The sequence below is a fragment of the Rhopilema esculentum genome, chromosome 20 (assembly GCF_057945365.1).
Source record: "Rhopilema esculentum isolate cy_ngs chromosome 20, ASM5794536v1, whole genome shotgun sequence".
NCBI lineage: Eukaryota > Metazoa > Cnidaria > Scyphozoa > Rhizostomeae > Rhizostomatidae > Rhopilema > Rhopilema esculentum.
Window position 1 is genome coordinate 14,454,332 of NC_142834.1, and position 22,688 is coordinate 14,477,019.

The 22,688-nt window shown below is 36.3% G+C and overlaps 3 protein-coding genes across 4 annotated transcripts in view; 1 reads left to right on the forward strand and 2 right to left on the reverse strand.

Annotated features, from left to right (window-relative positions):
• The window catches only part of LOC135687460 (coiled-coil domain-containing protein 171), a 31,317-nt gene extending 23,661 nt beyond the window's left edge, over positions 1 to 7,656 (forward strand). Inside the window, exons 21-28 of the mRNA XM_065204019.2 lie at positions 792 to 968; positions 1,529 to 1,779; positions 3,244 to 3,590; positions 4,025 to 4,231; positions 5,628 to 5,808; positions 6,485 to 6,727; positions 7,346 to 7,425; positions 7,537 to 7,656. Coding sequence (XP_065060091.1) covers positions 792 to 968; positions 1,529 to 1,779; positions 3,244 to 3,590; positions 4,025 to 4,231; positions 5,628 to 5,808; positions 6,485 to 6,727; positions 7,346 to 7,425; positions 7,537 to 7,555 — 1,505 coding nt within the window. The 3' untranslated portion in view covers positions 7,556 to 7,656. The remainder of the gene's footprint in view (positions 1 to 791; positions 969 to 1,528; positions 1,780 to 3,243; positions 3,591 to 4,024; positions 4,232 to 5,627; positions 5,809 to 6,484; positions 6,728 to 7,345; positions 7,426 to 7,536) is intronic.
• A 643-nt stretch (positions 7,657 to 8,299) lies between these two features.
• On the reverse strand, positions 8,300 to 9,316 carry LOC135687187 (tubulinyl-Tyr carboxypeptidase 1). Its single transcript, XM_065203687.2, has one exon. The coding sequence runs from the start codon at positions 9,224 to 9,226 to the stop codon at positions 8,441 to 8,443; it is 786 nt and encodes a 261-aa protein (XP_065059759.1). The 5' UTR covers positions 9,227 to 9,316; the 3' UTR covers positions 8,300 to 8,440.
• A 5,931-nt stretch (positions 9,317 to 15,247) lies between these two features.
• The window catches only part of LOC135686997 (cytosolic carboxypeptidase 1), a 40,138-nt gene continuing 32,697 nt past the window's right edge, over positions 15,248 to 22,688 (reverse strand). For both annotated transcript variants that reach the window (XM_089114617.1, XM_089114618.1), the window contains 7 exons: positions 22,263 to 22,334; positions 21,756 to 21,864; positions 20,373 to 20,502; positions 19,970 to 20,167; positions 18,453 to 18,629; positions 17,294 to 17,454; positions 15,248 to 16,239 (listed from right to left, as the gene is read on the reverse strand). In XM_089114617.1, coding sequence (XP_088970743.1) covers positions 16,197 to 16,239; positions 17,294 to 17,454; positions 18,453 to 18,629; positions 19,970 to 20,167; positions 20,373 to 20,502; positions 21,756 to 21,864; positions 22,263 to 22,334 — 890 coding nt within the window. In that variant the 3' untranslated portion in view covers positions 15,248 to 16,196. The remainder of the gene's footprint in view (positions 16,240 to 17,293; positions 17,455 to 18,452; positions 18,630 to 19,969; positions 20,168 to 20,372; positions 20,503 to 21,755; positions 21,865 to 22,262; positions 22,335 to 22,688) is intronic.

Consider the following 22,688-nt stretch of genomic DNA (forward strand, 5'->3'; position numbering starts at 1 on the left):
TCGCTACCATAAGCGTGGGGCCTAGGCCATGGCCTTTCTGGACCCCCCCCCCAGAAACTACCACCGTCCAAGCAAATTAAAATTGCCATTGTGCCCTTATTTTAAATTGGAGAGTGACATATTAGTTGGACCATGTTTAAATTGCAGAGACAAGTTATGAATAGATTATGTAATATGGTGTAAAGCGTGGCAAATGTGTCATCTTCCAAAAGAGCGCTTAAGTGATGACGTCACAAAAATATATTTCTCTACTTTTTGACTTTTAGACTTTTTGAAGGCTTGAAAGTGCCTCATGAAATACCGGAAAATAAGCAAAAGCAGTGAAAACTGTTGCACTGTACCGTAAATCCTCGAATTGCCCCCCCCCCCTTGAATAAGCCCCTACCCTAGAACGACAGGGGGCTAATTCGAGGATTTACGGTACTTAAGTCTCTGTTCTATTGAACCAAGCCAAAATTACTGTCAACAGTTACCCATCCTAAGATCTTTCCTCGCAAAGACCTCACTCGATTTTTAACACATTTAACACAAAAGTTTTGTATTCATAAAGATATGGTCATCTTTCTGTTATTTAGTCAAAAGTCAAAAATTTTACGAAGGAATAACTTTTTATGACGTCACACTAATACTGTTATGCCCTATCCAGATCATATTTCTTTCGAAATCCTGAATTCCCTTTTACCAAACCTTTAGCTAACTTTCTATTTACTTAGATTGCAATCAAGTGCTAATGTAAAACTAATGTTGCTTTTTCTATTTTTTCTCAATTCTAACCGATGTCTTTTTAACAGGAATACACCATCAACAATTTCCAAGAAAGCCTTGTTCAACATCTTGCTTGCAATCACTCACTAGTGAAAGTTTGGCTTCCGTTGTTATCCATTCAACGAAAAATCTCACTGAAGAGATAGGGAAGGTACCTGATTTCAGACATGTCGCTCATGGTGCAGATCGGGAATATTTTTATGGTTGGTACTTAGCCCAGCTATTACTTTCCGGGTTTTAATTAGAACTAAGAACAACCCAGCTTTTAGAAATTCTTTGTAAACTGCTTTAGTTTCATTGTAAGTGAACTGAAAGTCCAGTGACAACCCTGTTTCTCATAGTCCACCTTACCAAAGTTGCGAAACATGACACGTCTTACCACGAGTTGTGGTTGTCCAAGAGAAGTTTTCTTGTATCATTTCCACGCCCTTCTGCATAGTTTTAGAACAAGGTATTATTTCCCCTAGGCAATTCTTAGAAAATGCCCTATCCTTACCCAGTATATTTTAATAATTTTTGCCCTTCATACCCCTTGGCGCTACTATGGCGTAAAGCAAAACAATAGAGAATACAAGAAGCTTTTTTGAAAGAACAAATCTCTTCTTTATTGAAAATATCGTTATATCTAGCGATGTAAGATTTCGCATAAGTGATCACGGGCTACTTTTGATGTATAGCACATAGTTTCTGATGTTATCTACATGTATGAAATCTAAATTGATGTTATCTCAAGTGTTCTCTGCATTGCTGCTTTGATTATCAGATGATGAAGAGGAAACAAACGACTACAGCAAGAGACCTCTAGCTGTCAGCAGTATTGCTGATGAAGCAAAGAAGGCTTTCAGGAAACTGTTTAAGGGCCTTCACAAAGAATTCCCATCGTCAGTTTATGAGCCGAAGATATCAACTTATGAGTCCTCCGACTCACTGGCAAGCCAACTTCGAACAGGTTTAAGAAGAGCCCTGGCCAGAGGCAAAGACCATTGGAAGAAGGAACCTTACCCATCTTCATTGGTTTGTATTGCTGACTTTCATAGATATAGTTATTAGTGCTAACAGTATCTACAATCTTTGCCTTAATTGTTGAACACCCACAGATACCGTAAATCCTCGAATTGCCCCCCCCCCCCCTCGAAAAGCCCCCCCTCGAATAAGCCCCCACCCTAGAACCACAAATTCTCAATAAGCCCCCCCCCTCGAATAAGCCCCACCTGTTACCGTAAATTCTCAAATTGCACCCCCCAATTGGATGATTTTTGCCATTCATGGATGAAATTCATACTTTTGGTAGTAATTAATTAAATTTATACAGAATTAATTAGTAATTAATTAAACATACAGAAATTTATACTAAAATAAACGAGGTCTTTTGATAATGTCTTCTTAATGTCTACAATAATTTTATAAGCCCCCCTCGTATAAGGCCCCTTTCGTATAAGCCCCTCTCGAATAAGCCCCCCTCGAATAAGCCCCCATTCAAAAATATCAAAAATAAATAAGCACCCAGGGGGGCTAATTCAAGAATTTACGGTACACAAAATCTCCCCATTTTCAATGTTGTTTCTCATCTAAACCCCCCTCCCCCCATTACAATGTTGTCAGTATCAATATTGTCGGTAAAAATCTAACTAGGACTGCTGGACGCATAAAAAGTACAAATAATAGACTCAACATTGTAAGGGGAGGTGAGAGGGAAGAATCCAGCAACAGTGTCGATGATTTGGAGAGGTTTCAACCAAGGGGTTTCAACTTTTGGCTGTGAATATTTGGTGTTCCAACTAATATTGACAAGGATTGTATGTGTACAATTTTCTGGCGGTACAGAACTTGAAAATGGCTTTGACAAAAGAAAACATTTACAACATATTGGCTAAAAGCTTTTTCGTCTGACACTCCTCAGAGCATAAAACGTCAGAATAAGGGTCCGAAAGAACACGATGAAAAATATATACCCAATTGTGGATCGAAATAGGCCAATCAAAAAAACGCAAGCACAAGACCGGTATAGTTGACCAATCAGTGTCGCGTGCCTAAAGAAAAATTACCACTGGAGTCCAAGAGAGAAAACGAACTCCTTCTGTCTACACAATGGCGGCTTTTTCGTTTGTATGTTGATCGACTCCAAAACTAGTAGATCGATTCCATCTACGTCTATTTCAGATAAGTCTATTTTAAAGTATATATCGTGAAACTCACATTTGATTTGCTTTCCAAAAAAAACTCAAATAAACAAAAAAACTGTTTCTCGTTGAAGCTTGAGCCGTGCATTCTTCTTAAATGATTCTTAAATTCCAGTTCTTTTGAGCCTCAATATTTTTATAGACTACATTCTTATAATAAAAAGTGTGTATTTTTGGTGAATAATATTCCTATATAAAAATTGGCTTTAAATTATTAAGATTGTATCTAGGTTATTTCCAATACAATATTAACTCAAATATTACCGTTTTGCATGCCAACGTCATTGTCACTTTGTAGTCTCTTGTGGATACGATGAAGAATCAATTGCTGGCATTTATCGAGCGTCTGCATGCAGCTGAAATCGAAAGAAAGTCTTTCAGACATAATCTTATGAGACTCAATGAAGAAAGAAACAACTTGGAAAACTTCCTCAGATCTGAACGACAGCATAAGACTAACTTGGCAGAGGAAGGAAGTGCCATGCAGCGACAGCTGGACAAGATGAAGGCAAGGATGATTAACATGGTTGATGCTGAAAGGTACGATGCACTTTGTGATGACCTGAATGTGGCATTGGAAAGAGAAGCAAAGGCGCAGAAAATGCTAGAGGAATACACGAAGCAGCTCCAGGACCTTGAGAATAGGTACAAATATTATCTTCAGATTGATACTGTTGTTCATTATTCGTACCACAATAGATGGGTGTGGTTCAAATTAGAGATGCAGTTCAGAATATTATCCTTTGCAGCATTGCCTAATTTTCCATTTCAGGCTAATATTTTTGTTATTTATGTCGAAACCAACTGAATATAAGAAGAATGTTGTTTTCAAATATCAAGACAATCGCACTAATATTCATATTAGCAAATAGACTCAACGTACATTTTCTTCGTACATTTAATCATATGGCGACGAAATTGCAGCGAGAATAGGTAATAACATGACCTTTCGTAATTTTAAAAAACACATGATGTAAGTACCAATAAGCATTTGGGATTAATCGTTCTTTTCAATTCTGTCGCTTGTTGTGGAAAGGTATTTCAATCGATTTTAAGCAGAATGTGTTGTTTCTTTGTAGGGTCGAGAAGCATTCATCACAGGAGAAGTCCAAAGATGCAACAATGTCAGAAACTATGCACATGCTTAACAATGCAAAACATGAGATCAGTAAGCGAGATGAAATGGTAAAGAAACTTAGAGTTGATGCTGGGAGTTTGGAAAATGAAAAAATCTTGGCGCAAAGAAATCTAGCTGATTTACAAGCATCTTACAAATCAATTTTAAGGTAATCAAACAAAGGGTTTTTTAAGACAAGCATTTTGCATTGAAGGCTGGCATTACAGAAAGCACCACTTCTCTCACTTAAAAAGGGTAGTGTCGAAGCTATGAGTTTGCCTGGCCTGGTGAGAGTCTTTTAAGGTGGGCCGGGGAGGAGGAGGATGAAAGAGGGGGGGGGGGGGGGTTCAACCCAGGTTTTGATTACCCATGCTGATGATGTGGTATTGAAAGGGCCAGCCAACTTTTTGTGATTTTTTAGTAGACCTCCTTATTACTTTACTCAGCTCTCCTAGAATATCACAATTTAATGATTTTTTGGTCAATTTTAGAGTAGCTTCTCTGTTAAACATTGAATATGATAAAGATGTAAAGGGAATTTGACAGTTCCATCCCCTACCATAATATCATTCAAATACAATATATCAATCATTCATAAACGATGAAACAATCCTTGATTTTTATTGTTGAAGTTTATTTCATTTATAACTGTAAGAGGAATTTTTCTAATGCTCTCTTCTTAGTTCCCCTCTTGACAAGGTCTTATTTACATTACACTAGTGCTCCGAGGCTCTGCTTTCAAGCCTAAAGGTTTTGGGTGTGCGTCTTTTAATTTGGGGTATACAATGATTTTTTGGCATAGGTAGTCCCAGAGGATGCTGGTATAGTGGATTGTATCTTATGGGGGGAACTGACCCCAGATAACATAACCCTGGCTTTGAAATCCTTCTTTCCTACAGAGGTGTACAACATATTCTGGGTAGAGAGACACATCCTTATTGACTTTATGTTAACTTATTTGGTCTCCTTTTACCTCAATTTTGTCTTTCAAATATCCTACTGGGTAAATTTCTGTCCACATATTTAGGTAGAGAAAATTAAGCAACCACCCTTTCTTGCTGGCATTTCTCTTTAAAATTAAACACATGTAAATTGAACTTTCAAAGGAAAGAATTGTTTTGAGTTGCAAAAAAATTATCTAAGTATGCATCCGGTCTAGTCAATAGACTTTTAGCAGGGGAGCAGTAAACGACTCTCCTAGTAATTTCCATGTGAGCTATTTGAAGGTAAACAAAAATGGAAACGGAGGAAAATTGATTTCAAGGAGAGCAATTTGATTTTTAGAACAATTTAGGAAAGCAATCTGTAGCTCCCATCCAGCATTTGAGGAGAGCCTGGGGAGGAGCAAGAGCTTTGGCTGTCCTCCAATGGCCAAGCCTGATGCATGTTTTTTGCTAAAAGAAAGTTTTATTTAGAATTGGACAATCAAGCAGCTAGCTTTTTAAGCCTAAATGCATGAGTTTTGCTACTTTTTGGTTCTTTATCAAACATTTCGTGTTATGCAAGATGTTAGAAAAAAGATCCTACTTTTCAATGGTGCAACCTCTTTTTGTTTAAACAATTAGGGAACAAGAGATCATTACAAGTTATATTCGAGCAGTTGGGACAGTACTAGAACAGAGCAAACTACAAGCAACATTAAACAGCACCGAGAAGTTTGACTTTGTGTTACCAGAACTAGTTCTTCCAAATGAAGTGCTCACTTTGGATGGAATTCAAATTTCTAAAGATGTCCTGGCTTGTCAGGTGATATGGTTTTCTAAATATAACAAGTTCAGTTTTGAATAACTTTTAATCAATGTTGCAATCAAAGCTGGTAAACTGAAAAAGTTATAGAACTAGATTTTCAAGTGACAGCTTTGATTCACATCAGATAGATAATCATTGATAAGCAAATCTTTTATAAGATATGTATATGCATATGATGGAATATACTAAAATTTTCTATTGTACTTGTGATGTCATTTGTTCTGTCTCTGAATTCAATTGATATGTAGTTTTCTCCACGTTCTTGATTCTATAAATTATTTATTTAGTTGCACTGAACATCTATGCTTATAGAAATTAATGACCAATGGGGTTTGTCAAATCATAAGAGAAAAATGCTAGCAATGTTACAAGACCAGAGGGGTGTGATGGTACACTTGGTAAAATGTGGAGCATGTGGGTGAGTGGCACAACTTTGGGCTTGGATTGGAAAATGTGACAGAGTAGCTCAGTTGGTGGAGCAAAGAACATGCAAGGTCATTGGTCATCAGTCCTGCCCTGGTCATGCCAAACTGGCTCACATTTTCTCCTTTTTGTATCTGGTCACATCCTGATCTTCAAAGGAGTTACATAATTTCTGACTGCAAGTTCATGAAGTTTTTTTGATATTGTAGTTTGAGCAGTTATTTTATGCACATGCTATATTCTTATGCAGGACACTGTACATATGTTTTACCAAGCTCAGAACTTGGCACTTCAAGAAATATCAAAACTATGTGTTGAGAAGCAGCACTTGACGCAGAAACTTGACATCCTGAGTGAAGAAGTAAGGTCTCAGCGAGATAGTGTTATGCAAATCAGAGGAGAAATGAATGCACTGCAGCTAGCAAATTCATCATCTAGAAGAGGCATACCCATAGGTCATAAATCAGATGTCAATCCAGTGGGTCTTTTTATGGTGAATATTTCCTCTGTTTATAAAAGAAAATATTTTACTTTGAGAATATCATGTCTTGTATGATTGGTCCTTAATTGGTCATTCAAAGATGAAAGGTGCCAGAATGTAGTGGAATTGTTTGGTTTTATAAGTTTTAAAGCAAAAATATTGAATATTGATAATATAATTTAGATATTAGATATTAAAAGCAAATAAGTGGTGCTCAGACTAATTCATGGAAGTATTTTGAAATGCTTTATAAGAAAGTACAGTATAATCCGGTTATAATGTACTTCAAGGGACCAGCGTATTAAGTACTTTATACCCGAAGTACGTTGTAACAAGGGTAAGTAAAAATTGATTAAAACCAAGCACACCTTTTGCCGGGACCAAGCACACCAGTATGTTATATCCGAAAGTGCGTAATAACCAAGTATGTTATAACGGGATTCTACTGTATGTGTAAAAATTCAGTATTTTAGCAATTTGCTTAAATGCTTTATGATGTGTTTCATGCAAAATATGATATGTTAAGATTTGTTTTTTAGTTGGTATGATGTGTTGATTTGTGATATGGTAAATACATCACTTGCAATGTTATTTAAGTAGCTCACAGTTAGTTTAAAATTGTCTTCTTAGAGAGAGAACTTGAAGACTAATGGAAATCGAGATTTGCATAACAGTCATGGACTTCCTTCCAATGGATTTTTCCCACTTATGTGAGTTAAACATACTTTCTTTAAATTGTCAATGCAGCTTTTTCAAGAAAATTCTGATTGTATTTCAGTTTTCTGGTAGATTTTCCTAATGAAATCATGTTTCCTTTTTAGGACTGCAGATAAGAGCTAGCAAATGTGATTTCATGAAGACTCGGTTTATTGTATATATTTCAAACCTGTAAATAACAGCTATTTTACCTCTTATTAACACATTTAAAGGAATATGTTTTATATATTGTATGTTTCTCATGACTTCATCTCATATATTTAGAGTTTGAGATTATTTGTGTTTTCCTAGTGTTTTTATGTGACTGTTCCTAGGAAAATATTAAATGTAACTAAGCTCTAATGATATTTTTAGCAAATGTGTTTAACTACATTATTAAACCTATCCACTCCATATAATTATGTATAGCAAAAATAATTATTCCTCGTTACAATTCTAGCCTGTCTTGGTAATCCCAGCAGCTATATTGAATGCTCGGGGATTATCCTACCTCTTACATTTCTTGAAAAAAATGTGTACATTCTATGTGTTTTTGTACTTCACTTAGCAATTCTATTCTATACTATATTATATTATACTATACTTTACTTTACTATGCTATGCTATAATAAACTATACTTTACTATACTATACTATACTATACTATACTATTCTATACTATACTATACTTCACTATACTATTCTATACTATTCTATACTATACTAAACTATACTATATTATACTATACTATACTATACTATACTATACTATACTATACTATACTATACTATACTATACTATACTATACTATACTAAACTATACTAAACTATACTAAACTATACTAAACTATACTAAACTATACTAAACTATGGACAAACCAATGCTTAACCATGCTAATTTAATGCAAAAAACAGAAATTCTAGAGAATGTGCCAAGTAAAAACTAAGTAAGATTACTTCAAATAATTTAATTCAAGTTAACAAGACACTAATATTTGTTAATTCATTATATGTCATGTGACAAAACATCATAGCTTTTTTAATACTCTTGAGTATTTATCTAAAGCATCCTTGATTTCCCCGTCAGTCATCTTAGAAACTGGTAACGTGAAGTACTTCCATGAAATTCTTTCACAACTGTGAACATCATGTGCAACTGGTAAACTTAGTTTTACTCTCTTTAGTTTATGGTGACAATTCTCATACGCAGTTTTGTAGTCTAAAATTAAATTTCCTAAACTTTGGAAGGTTAGAGGCTTGTCCATTAACTCTTTTCTTCGACTCATCCCAAGAGCTCCATAATAAATACCATGATTTAGTCCCAGAACAACGTGTCTGTGAATGTTGGTGACAAACTTTGATTTAAAGCTTATAGTAAACCTTATGATGTCGTTCATGCTTGAAGTTAAGTAAAGCGACAAAATAACAGCTTCTAGACATTTTATAGGTAGCGATTCTTTGATGATTTCCTTGGCGACCTCTATCAAGCCACAAATGGGCCTATATTTTTTTACTTCAAAAAACTGCAGTCCAGTGTGATTGTACTGAAGATTGTTCATATAATTTTGTATGCTTTCAATTTTATCTTTTGTTGACATCAATGAACTGAAGGATGGAGCTAGTGGGAAGGCAGCTTTTGGCAATTCTAGATTCCCGCGAATTTCCTTCTCGTACTTTTCACCATCCTCGTGCAGTTCTTTTACATTTTTCCACAAAGTTTCAATAGTATTTTCAGAGAGCGGGAATCCATCTTTGTTGACAAGAAATTTCGGATTTTCAGGCGCCTTGTTTTCACTTTGGCCTTCTTCCTTCATCGATTCTAATTCGTTATATGTATCTCTGTCAGTCTACGCCTTCCATTTGCTTTCAACCAAAACATGGACGCGATCGCACGGCTTATCTCTGTTTCCATGGAAACCGTTCACTGTAACTTTTAAACGAGGCTCTCGATAAAAACAGGAAACCAAAAGGGTTTGACCATAGTTAATTCTATTAACTATGGTTTGACATTGGAAAATGTTTTACCCAACATCTATGCCGGGTACTAAATCAAAACAAAGAAATATTTTCCACCAATAGTACGACAATAAACTAGCCAAATTTTGGTTTCTACACGTGTTATCTTCCCATTGCCGCTTTTTGGCATTTTGTGAGCGTTCTAGAATCAAACCATGCATTAACTAAGGAGGCGACGAGCCCCTTGTGAAGTAAAGGGTAGGGCAAAAGGGGCTCGTGCCCCCAGCTTAAGAATTGCATTAGTTTAAATCGAGGGGCAATTCACTTCATGAAATTCTCGTACACCTTTGCTAGAAATCCAATTATTTTATCAGTAAATCTCTAGAAACCTTTTTGTCTTGGTGAAAATTTCGTATCCTAATTACAAGAGTGAATTGCCCTTCGGTTCAGACGGTCATTTTAGTTCACTTGAGGAATGCTCCATTTTCAAACACTGTGCCTCCCTCCCTGTGCTCCCAACTTTGAATTGTGATTGACTGCCTATCCTTGCTACTGAGACATCTCAGATTGCAGAAGAAATTAAAAACTTTTATTGTCATCACACATATTTATCGTCAAAATATTGAAATTAAGACAACCACATTCAGAAAAGCTCCAGATACTGATACTGAACCCTGGCTACAACTCATTGAGTTACTCTTTTTTATTAGAACCAGTAGATTTAAGTTCAGGCTGACTGTTCTTATTTTTTCGAAAATCTGAAGCTGGATTGTTCTTAATTTGTTCTTAAAATAATAGGATGTAAGCAGTGCGATTGCTAGTTTTCCGCTCTAGGGAGGTGTTCAGGCCTCATTTGCAAACAAGTGAGCGAGACAACCTTCATTTGCCGACAAGTTTGAATATTCACCGAATAAGCACCCACACATGCCTAAAAATCCTCGTTTTTGAGATAAAACATTGTTCAAAATTGCATTTTACAGTAATTTGTTCCTAATTCTTCATTTGTTCATAATTGTTCTTAATTTGTTCATAACTTAAGACAATTTGAGGCTCGTGTTCTTGTAGAATTGTTCTTATAAAAAAGAGTTCATCTTGACCCTTTTTGGTTCCCTGAAACCCGGAAGAGAAATTCAATAACAGACGGGGGTGACAACTGCTTATCTCTGTAAAAAAACCGCGGACAGACCTCAAGGAACAGGTAAACGAGAGTTACGGGTCTTATTTTACAGAAGCTTCAATAAAACTCTGCTAATACGTTGAAGCTACAAGGAGATTTAGATTTTTCTTTGGCGATATGAAAGATCATTTAAGATCGACGCCGGTTGTCCTTGGTTACATCGACAAGAAAGGGACAAGTTTGGAACGAAAGCGTCGTGTCAGCTATGATATTAGGCCAAGTGGCCGAATGGCAAGTACACATGTTGAGACAAACAAACCGTACTGCGACATTCTCGGTAGGAAATACTGTATTGTATGTAGCGAAGAGACGATGAGAGAAACAGCTTATGTGCAGTCGTTGACTGAAGCAGAAAATGTAATTTCAAGATCAGCAAATCAAAGTCGGATGTCGTACACAACACAGTCATGGCAACGATCTGATTATGGCATTGACATGAAGCGAGAATCGTGTTTTCAAGAAGACGGAAGGGTTGATCACCTCGTGAATTCAATGTTTCCTTTGATGTATCGAGCACTTTCATCGACTACGAAGGTCTCCAATGCAGGATCTGTAAGGCCAACATCGGATAGAGGAAAGATTATAAGATCTTTTGAGTCTAACAGTCAAAGACACGAAATACGCACGCATACACCAGCGTGTTCCCTCGACTCGACCATTGATTATGACGACTTTGAAGCAAATTCAGACTTTATCTCTGTTTCAGAAAAGAATAATTTCCCTTCTGAAGAGGGGACGTTGAATGATCAAGCTAAACTCTGTACCAGAAGCACACTTATTGGTGAAGAATTAGGTTACAGTGGAGAGCGTGACCTCAACTCGAGTGAGACTGACCAAGATCATGATACCATTGACGATTTGGAGACACTGTCGATAAGCAGCGATGTGCATACTGGGGTGAGACAGAAAAAATCAGGAAGGTCTTATCATGAGCTTGTTCGTCGTTCTTCTGTGGTTGGAAAAGGCATACGAAACCAGACGAACGAGAAGATAAGATTTCGTCTCAAGGAGTGGAAGCCTACAAAATATCTGCAGTTTAGGGTAGAGAGAGAAGAAAAATACATCGACTCTGGCTTAGGCACTCTAGAAGAGACAGCAAGTGAAAATAAAAAGAGTGAAACACTCGAGCCAATTTTGACTCTGGAGAAACTGAAACTTCCAAAGTACACACAGTCGATGTTGCCAATGGAACCAGTGATGTGTGGCTTTAAGTACATAAAGAACAGATGGAAAGACGAAGCAGTGTTTAAAAATAATGATTTTGCAATCAAATTAAACATGATTGGGAAGGACCATTGATCGTATGTAGCTACCCGCGTTCAATTAGAAACCTTCCCCTAGAAGTTCAGTACTTTGGTCAGTGTTTCTATCTCTCGAGTCAGAATTAGAAAACCCTTTCTCAGTCCTGCAGTGCTCCAAGTTTTCCTGGTTTCTCTTTAGAAAAGTGTGATGCCAAACCCTTTGGCAGAGTGTGGTATATCCTTATTTAACTGTTTTTAATGAAGCCTGTGGACAGGCTGGACTTAATAAAGAGAAATGACCTAAGTTTATTCAAAGATATATATCAGGTGCTGTCTTAAAAGAAATTTGAGTACAGGTTCTAGACGAAGGTTAGCATAAAAACGTTTAGGTAGATTTCCATTTCGGAACATGATGTAGTTCTCTGGACATAACAAGGGAGCTGGAGAAGCATTCCCTACTATACGACAATAACTGCCCTTAATCAATTTGAATATAGATACAATTTTTTCCAGAAAATTTCAGATTTTTAAGATTTATTAGAGTGTTCAATTTCGTGTAATCAAGAGCAATGAAGTGCGCTGATGTTTATCTATATTCCTTCTTTATGTCGAATGCATGAAAAACTCGGTTTCTAAGTTTTACCTGAGCGGTTTCTTTTATGAAGGCCGTGATGTTGACTCGACCGAAGTTGGAACAAAGTACAGAACAAATATGGCCATCAAAATAAGCTCCTTTAAACAAAAGAGGCAGAAAGTACTACAGCTGGCGTGTGTAAATTGGAGACGGGGGAAATACAATTTCATTTGTCGAAATTCGTACACACAATGAATTTTATGAATCGATAATGCTATTAACCAATTAATCATTTGAGAAAAATGGGAACATAGGCCGAGAGGCGATTTACTTATACAAACAGCGCACGAGTTTTTCACCAAAACAAAATAGGAGAAATGATTTATAGGGATTTTCAGACAAAACAATAAGATTTCCACGGAGTGATTTGCCCGCGAAATAGGCACTTCGTCTCCTTGCTTATGAATGCAAACTAATAAATTTATAATCATGATGTATTTTTGGTGGTCAGAAAGAATTTGCAGTTGATATTCACAAAGTACAACCATTGCACATAGGACTATCCCTCCATTAATGCACCTAAAAACATCGAGAAAATAAATGCATTTTTATATGAACCTAAACCCAGGATGAGTACTCATTTTTTCTTATTTTGCTGACTTTAGTACATAATTATCTTAAAATTTTTTAAACACAAAGTGCAAAGTATTTTTAGCAACACAAATTAAGCACCTAATTGTCTAAAAGAACCTTAGAGAGATCAGGTTAATCAATTTCGTCGTCACTAGGTCGATGTTGAGTACTCCAGTTTCTTGATGTTCTGGAAATTTCAATACTCATTGTTTCTTAATTATAATGTCATGAATGATGTTATGAAATGTTCGTGACCTTTTTTATCACGTCAAGAGACTCGCTTCCGTTCTGATGCTGTATGTGTGATGATATGGGAAGTGAATTTTTATCCCTTGTGTCTTAAGTTCTAGGCCAACAGGGCAGTCGTGTTCTTGGATTTTACAAAATTCTTTGTTCTCAGTTTTATCACGATTTAATAGTTTCTTAATTTATTTGCTTCGAGTACTGAAGTTTCTAATAATTTTTTCTGACTGTCCAGTATTTGTTTCTTATAGCCAGTTTCTTATAAAAAATGAGTGTCTTACATATAGACATTCTCATAATGCCCCTAAAGATGCTTCTAGAAATGAGCATTAAGGGCTAGAGTCTCCTAAAATGATTCATTGTTACAAATTGAGAAATAAGAAGATGATAAATTAATAATTTTAGTATGATAAGAAGTTTTACTAGCCAAAACATGACTTTTCTCAAATTTGCGACTTTCTAGTAAGCAGTAAGTGCCAGAATAACAATTTAGCTACACGAATTAGGGCCCAGCCCCCCAAAAGTAAACAGTACTATAGTAGTATGTGGCAAAATAGAGTTAGCCAGATTCCATGATGAAAATGTAGGACTGACACCACTAGACTCATCGCCTCTAGCAGTGGAGTCATGATTTCTAAGATGTTCTGTTTCGAGAAATCTTCCGGAGTTCTTGATTTGACGGTGAGTTACATACCATATTACATATGTACAGTAAACACCCACGTATAAGAACCTACCATTTTCCAAGTCAGCCTCACTACAACCTTGGCAAAAAATAACTGCGACATTTGAATGAAAAGGAATTCGCGTGCTATATCTTCATATTATATAAGCTGGTGACCTAAACCCCCTTCCCCCCGGGGACAATGTTGGTTAAGATGGTTACGGGATAACTACGGATTACTACAGTGGTTACCAATCTAATTACAACATTGATTTGAGGGGAAGGGGGGGGGTGGGTGATTAGTAAATAGCTTCTTTTTTGCAAGTGTCTCAGCATTTTTTGCCAAGATTGTAGGTTCTTATGTATTGGGTATTTCATAGGAAACGAGACTGTTTAGGTTCTTCAATTTTAATTGGTTCTTACTCGATGCAGGGCCTTTACCAATTTCTTTTGTTAAATTTCAAACTTCAAGTATATTACTTAATGGGGCTAGAGGTTTTGTAATTTCAGTGTATTGTATACTTGTTAGTGGAAATCCCTACTACCTACTAAAGATGTTGAGAAAGTTGAGCAAAAAGGAGTCTACCAAAGACATGAATTGAGACAGCTTGGAAATATTGAAACAGAGTACTGAATACTGCAATTATTTGGCTATTTTAAAGCATTTATAACATCAGTTGAAAGTTAAAAGAAAATGAGAAAGCAACTAGAGTTTTAATTCGATGTAGTTTGTCGATCTATACAAACAGGAGTCTATTTCAGATTTTAGGCTAGATGGGTTCTTATAACAGGAGGTCTGATTTTACACTTTCAGCCTGTGGGTTCTTATACGTGGATACTTACTGTAACACAAAATGTCATGGTTGTGTATACTTCGAGTTTAGCACTAAATGCGATCTTCCGGCAACTACAGTATAGAATTATGCACAAGAGAAAAACTGAACATCAGTTAGGAAGAGACTTGGTTGTCTTTTAAAAGAATCCATCATCAGAATCATGCTTTAAATCATAATAACATAGCCATGATTGTAAAACGTAGCCATGATTGTAAAGAGAGGGCAGTCCTGAAAACGAGGTTCGGATTTACGCTGCTAGAAAGGATCCGTCATTCTTCGTCAAGAAAGGGATAAGCGTGCTTTTTGAATACTTCAATTTGTTAGGAGGAAGGGGAGAGGGGAGGGAAGGGGAGAAAAGGAGGTGAGGAGAAAAGGAGGGGAGAAGGGAGAGGGGAGCAGAGGTGAAGGGGGCTAGTCGCGCTGCCTCATCTTACCCTTTGACTGCTTTTGTGGATGAAAAATAACAATGTTCAATTAGCGAAGGAAAGAAACGTAAAAGCTACTCAAGAAGTTAAAAGGAACTAACTTTCTAAATCATGATAAATTCTATGCTAAATTGAAATGTATAAAAGTGTATGTTCATGCATCATAGTAATTTGCTGTTTGATTTTTCTATCTAATCGCTTACAAAAATAATATAAACCAAACGTTTTTAAAATACACAGGCGTTGAAGATTCTAAGCTATTTAAGCTGATTAGTATACCTGGCGAGGAAAACTGGGGGGATAACTGGCGGGGATAACTGGCGGGGATAACTGGCGGGGATAACTTGCGGGGATAACTTGCAAGGATAACTGGCGAGGAGAGCTGGCAAGTGCAAGGAAGCCAGGTATTTATACCCCCAAATAATTAAAAAAACAACAAAAAAACCATCCAATGATTGGAGAATTGTTTGAGCTTATTGCTCTATAAGCGATATTGCATAAATAGCGACACGGTCAGAAAATCAAAGCGATTTTATTTGACAGTATCCCCATTCTCAATGTTATAAGCCTTGCTGCACCTTATTCAACCGCTAAAATGGGATTTCCCAGCATGGGGAAGGAGGTAAGATTATTTTTTATGTAAATATTATGTTGGTATAAATCTTTTGCAAATTAAACATGTTCTTTTATCAATATGCTAGAAGATCGGTAAAAGGAAGAATCGTGCAATCTGAAAGTAGGTAGACCAAAAGTTTGAGCTTTCTCGTACGCAAAGCAAGACGATACCTGTGCAGGTAGGGCCTAAATAGCCTGTCTTAAACTTACTTCTAAACTTAAATTCCTGCTGAACGGTTGCGAATAAAATTAAATGCTTACTGTTTTGTATAAACCATAGATATTGAACCATAAATGAACTAAATCTTACAAATAATATCCGAAGTATGCTGAACAGAAACGTTACTCACGAGGCAATGTTTACAACTTCAAGTCGTCGTCGTGGGAAGTTGAGTCTTCAAAGAACCCTGCCGCTTGCTCTCAGTCTCCATTGCTTTCTGCTGTAGCACCCTCGATTTTAATGCTGAAAATATGCATGATATTTAGTTAACTGTGCCATGCAGGAAATAGGAGGGCGTGATATTTTAGTTTCGAACGAAGATAAATTAGAAGATAATAGCCTTTGGTTGCATATGATTGTGGAGTTAGGAATTTGACATCATGGGAAATGGCTGAAGAAATATGCTGTCTCTGGGGACAGTATATACAATGCATCGTTGCCAATTTGCCATCTCATAAGGCCCTTAGAGGTTTATAACGTGAAACAAAATCAATCAGTGTCGGTTCACGCCGGATCGAGTTTCCTTCGGGACCGAGTTTGAATCAGACCACCGGGAAATCCTCTCGTCCCGCGCTCAACTTAGGTTCAGATTAAAAGGTCCACCTTGAAAATCAAATATGCCTGTTGAAAGGAAAAATGTCTTGAATCCAGGGTGAGAAACAGGAGTGAAAAATATGAGAGTGAGTGAAAATGGGAGTGAAAATAATCAGAGAAGAGACTTTCCCAGGTGCATAAATGAATGGGAACTGAAATTAAAAACGCCGTAAATTTCAACCCAAGTTGAAATTTAACCCCACCTTGTTTGTTAGCTTGTTTGTACCTCGTCAAATATTGTATGAGAGTAAAAGTTTACTAATAAATTCTTTCTATTATACTTGCCTTATGTACTTTATATTAGGTTTAAAACAGGGTTTTCTTTGCATAGTAAAATATCTATGCTATTAAGACTATTTGTTTTCAGGACAAGGTTATTTGGCCTTGTAAATACATTTGTTCACGATTGTTGTGGCTAGGTTAACTTAAACCCAAAAATTGTTAAATTTGATAGTCACAAAAATTTTTATCGATTCAACAGTTTTGAACAATTTTAAGGTTCATTAGTTAAGTATTCATAGCTTCTATTAAAAGATAGAAATTGATTTTCCGTAAAAATAGGCACATTACATTCTGCTTACAAGAATGTTTCATGAATGAACAATCGAAACGAGTAAATAAACGGATAAATACTTAAATAATAAATACATGAAAAAAATAGAACTTTTAAATAGAACAAATAAATAATATTGTAAAATCCAACCTATAATCCGATTTTTCGTCGTCTCTCTCTTCTGCATTAAAACATGGCTCCCTGAAATATTCATGTCGCAGTTTTATACTGTATGACTGACTTAGTTTTAAAAGACCGATGCAAAAATTCTTCCCCATTTCTTCCAGTTCGCGTGTCCCAAAATGATTTCCCTAGAAAAGAAATTGAAAATGCAAACAAATTTATGTGGTTCCAGCAGATGTATATATCCTACATTGCAACTAGGTCGAAATGTTCATAGAAGTTTTCCATTACTGAATATTCACATAGACCGGCGATATTTTCGTGACACATTTTGAAAAACCTGTCTAATTTAGCCTGGTGATTGTCTGTGACACAGGCCAGGTTAATTTGGCTAAATTTCAGGATTATGTTATTAATATACGGCTAAATGCTCCGCCATTTTACTCCCTGAATGCTAATTTTAATCCTCATTGACAGCGGAGAAGGGGAGAAAAACCTTTTCTTTAAAAAATATTTCAGTTGATAAACGATTGGACAAAGGCAAATATTACTTTGCGTACAGTTTAATGTAAAATACGATGCCTTTTCTCAACGTACAACAGGTCCGTATACAGGATTCCAGAGGGGTTCCTCCCTCTGTTGTGAAGGATACAGAGAATTCTCGATTAGGGTCCAGGGCTCCGGAACACATGGCGAGAAGGTCACACCATATTTGGCGTTTCCGGCATCCCTTCATATTACGCCCTCTCATCAATAGTATTGATTAGTTAGGAGCACGAGGCAGGAAGAGAGGTTCTATTCCTTGAATATACAGAATTATATATATATATATATATATTTATTATAATCTTATTCCAAGACATGTCTCTTTCTGTGGTGTACATCTATGTATCGCCCAAGTCAATACAGCCTCAGTGGCGAAAAAGACAACATTTCAGTGTCATTGTCTTATCATTGAATAAAGTAACCGATGTCTCAGTCAAAAAGGGGGAGGGGGTATCCACATTTAATGCCCCTCTTTGTTTAAATGGAATAATGGAATAGAAAATAAATGTAATAGAATTGAATGGAATATACATTGAAGATGTGTTGTTAATAAAATTGGAGGACCAACCAGAAGCACTTAGGAGGATTTCTAACAGTACACCAGCCAACACAAATTGTGGTAGGGGAAAAGGGGTCTTACCTTATAAGGACCCTGGTCTGCCCCACAATATGTCGATTCCATAGTGTAACTTCTGACAACCCCAAGTTCTTTGAACACCACAATCCTTGCCGTGGCCTCCTTTGATTTCTCCATTATATAATTGCAACTTTGAATTGAAAATGCTGGAGCAATGGCGTTCAATATTCTTGGAAGAGCCTAAAAGGGGAAAATTAGAATGCTTATTTTCTCACATTAGATGAAAATAGGTATCCGTAATAATTCATGTGTGGATAGCTGCTCGAATTTGCCCGCTGCAGTGTGTGAGTAAACAAAACAAAAATTGATACGATATGAAGTTGGAAAGGAGATTATATTCATCTCAACAAAGAAAGCGTAAACTCAGGGAGAAACAAAAGAAGATAGGAGAACGATAAGGTTTAACAGACAGCTCTGTCTGTCTTCTTTTATCTATCTCAATTTTAACGGGTCTCTAGAAACATTTTCCCTCAATATTACTTTTTCTAGCAACTAAAAAATTGCTAGTGTTCACAAGGGACGGCTAGAAACATTTTTTTAAATTTTGATATGTTAAAAGTCCAAGAGAATGGAAGTCAGCTCCTCATTTGCAATGAAGGGGAAGTTTTCGTTAACGGAAGCCTTTAAATTTAGGACATCTCGCAGAAACGGACGCCTCTGACTTTCCTTGTAGTGTTGCTAATTAATTTATAAGTAGAGTACAATGTAGTTTATATAGTAATATTTTAAATGAATATATATTTGTATGAATAAAGAAAAATCATGGTATGTAGTTAGCGATTGCAAAAAACCTCTAATCATTTTAAAACTAAAACATAGTTGGAGAATTTAAAACTTTACATCAGAGCTTACTGGTTAGCAAGAACACGAAATAAATGCATTATTCTGGAAAAATTACTGAGTAACTGAATTTTCAGCACTTTTACCTTTTAGTTTTAAACATAACTATAACAAACTTTTGTATCAGTATTTTTCGTTTCTCTCATAGAATCAAATTTTGATCTTTAAAAAAAAACTTTCAAACACTGCAACTAAACGTAAGTATACTCAACGATTACATTATGATTGCAACTCAGAGGGCAAAATTAAAACTGCTCATTCAATGGTACGTCAGACTTTGAAAGGTGACCTCTTTGGTATTAATTTTACCGTGCGTTCTAACCACTTAATTGGTAATTTTCTGGCATAAGTCATCAACTGCTAAACAATTAAAGCTCTCTTGAATAAATAAAACTCGTCTTTCAAAGTAGAAATGGTTGATATCCCAGTATAACAGAAAAAGTTCAATCCCGTTATGTCATAAACCAGATCACCCGGACTTTCACTTTCACTTTCAAGTCCGGTCGGCTTTCAATTCCAATAGGATTTTCACTAAGTCGGACATTCGCTTAGTCGGACCATTTCCCCACATCCCTTAAAAGTCTGACTTAACGGCATTTAACTTCGATGTTTTCCCACTGCTCACGTTTTTTTGGATACCCAATTCAATCCAACCCAACTCAATAAGTTCAAAGACGTACCTTGTACCCTGTGTCTTCATCTACGTTCGCATTGACGTCTTCCAAATTATTAGCCTCAGTCTTCAGCTCCCCCTCAGCCCCGTTGAAATAAACGGTATCACTGTTGCCTTGCTGCCTCGCAGCGTTTGTTGCAGCCACACTACAGCCATACATAAAGACGTTTTTCTTTCGTGAATGACCGTGGAAATCACAGTAAACCTAGGCAAAATAGAGAATTCTCCTATATTTTGCAATATAAGTGTGATAGCTTAGAAATATTAGTTTCAAATGCGCAACATTAGTATTGTTGAATAGCGGAGAACACCAAGTTACGAGAAACGGAAAGAAAATTTCTGTGAGCTGAGTGGAATATAACGAAAAGGGCATTACAGCAAGGATGCGTACTGGCTACATTTTTACTTACCAAAGGCGATTTGTTGATCGAATTCAGATAATGAATGAAACCCTTGATGTGATAAATGGTAGGATGATTGACAGGGTCTGGCGCAATCCATTGTCTATTCAAATCATCCCCGGAGACAGAACAGCGGTGACTAGAATGAAGGAAAGAAGACACAATTAATTGTTTGCTAATGAAAATGAAATGGAAGCAAGTAGACCGAGGCATACTGTTCCTTCGATCGATGTATTATGGAGCTTTACTCGCCCTGATGCTAAGTTCTTCATGCCGAATAAGTTATCAGGTTTGGCATTCTGGCCTACAGAGCCCGTGGTCTCACTGTCAACTATATATTCCATTTTTTCAAAAGAACCATTTTATAAGAACACAAGTCTAAAAATTGGTCAAATATAAAAACAAATACAGAACAGGCTAATGTTCTGTAAAAATGAACTTCTGAACAATTTTTCAACTCAAAATCGAGTTGTTTGCAATCTAGGGGTGCTTTGTCCGGGAATTTTCAATCTTGTCGATGCCTCACTCACTTTGCTAGCGAATGAGGCCTGAGCACCCCCCCCCCCCCCCAGAGCATAAAAGCTAGCAATTGCAAAGCTTACGCCCTTATAATTTGAGAAAAATTAAGAACTTGTCTTAGATTTTCGAAAAATTAAGAACATGAACTTCAAATTACTGGCTCATAAAAACCGTGTATCGGACTTCAAGTGCAAGTTTTATGTGCTAATTTTGATGATTCTTTTAATCTAAGTATTAACATTAAGATTCTTTGAATATCCAAATATGAATCCAAATAAACCTAAGATCGAGCAAATTTGAAAACAAACAGAAAAGCGGAAACAAATACTTAGACACTCTACGCCCTCCGAGTATTCACGTCGGATAAAGAGAAAGGCGTACTTAGTTTGCTAGTTGGTTTTAATTAGCTTGTATGTATAGCTAGAATTTGTACCAACTTTTAAATAAAGAAAGAAAGGAAAAGGGTTGGTATTTTTGCTGACACTTTTTCAAGTACACCAACACAAAACCAGACATTTCAAGACGACCCTCGAATACTAGTTTCAGAACCGCCATGTTTAAATCAGCGCAATAGACCCAATTAAATCATGCGTTGGTGTAAAAATGTGAACAAATAGATACAAGTATTTGGGGGCTGTGCAGGGGGGAAGGGGAGAGGGAGAGGTTCTCTCAATAATTAATCAGCATATGATCTTGCGAGTAACTATACCAAGATCCTCCGAAACTCAACGTTTTTGTTTCAAACCAAAGTTTAAAAACCTGATTAAGCGATTGCTTACTCATATAGTGTACAAATTCAAGCCATTATGTCCTGTTTCCTTTAGGCATCTTTACCTAAGAAATGCCAAGGATTTCTACAGATACGATACGTACTTGCCATTTATAACACCATCAGGGTTGAGGAATGGAACGATCTTGAAAATAAATGTTTCTCTTAATCGTATGGCCAGTTCGTTGTTACCCATTAAGAAATCAAGCATCCCTGGAAAATATTGGATAAAAGTTTATATCATAATACTAGTTTTCTATTGCATAAAAAAACCTCCTCTTGAGAAGCATCAAAAATAAGGCTTCTTAACACAATAGTAAAGAAAATGGCTGCAACTACTTGTTTATATATATCTAAGAGCTGCTTCTCAATGCTAGGATAAATAGAATATTTTTCTCATCGGAGATCGGTCCCTAAAACCTCTTTAGTATTGAAATAAATACCCAATCATACTAATTTCACTTGACGGGGTCTTTGTGCAGTCAACTTTAATGGAGCAACCTTCTACGTAACTTTTATAAACAAAAATTCAAATATCGATAACTCAATGTTTATTACAGAAATCACTACGTTTCTATATCATTGAAGTAAATTCTTAGTTCAAAATGTACCTTTGGTTACCCAGCTCGAGCATGATTCTCCCGGATGAACTCTGGCAGTCAAAACAATGTATGGTCTTTTACCTGTAGTAACATAAAAAATTTAACAAATATACGGAAATAAAACAAACGTATAAGAAACATATCTAGGTAAAGAAAATGTCTATGAGAAAAGCAAATGATTTAGATAAACCAACGTTTTTCGTTTGACACTTTTCAGAGTATAAAACGTCAAAACGAGAATCGAAAATTCTAAGCCAATCAGAAAAACGTGAGCACGTGACCGGTAAAGGTACCCAATCAGAACCGCGTGCCTATAGAAAATATCATCATTAGGGTCCAAGGATGAAAACAACCTCCTTCTGTCTACACAATAATGGCAATCATTTTTTGCGTACATTGATTTTGAAAATTGTAGAAGGAAAGACGATCGGGCTA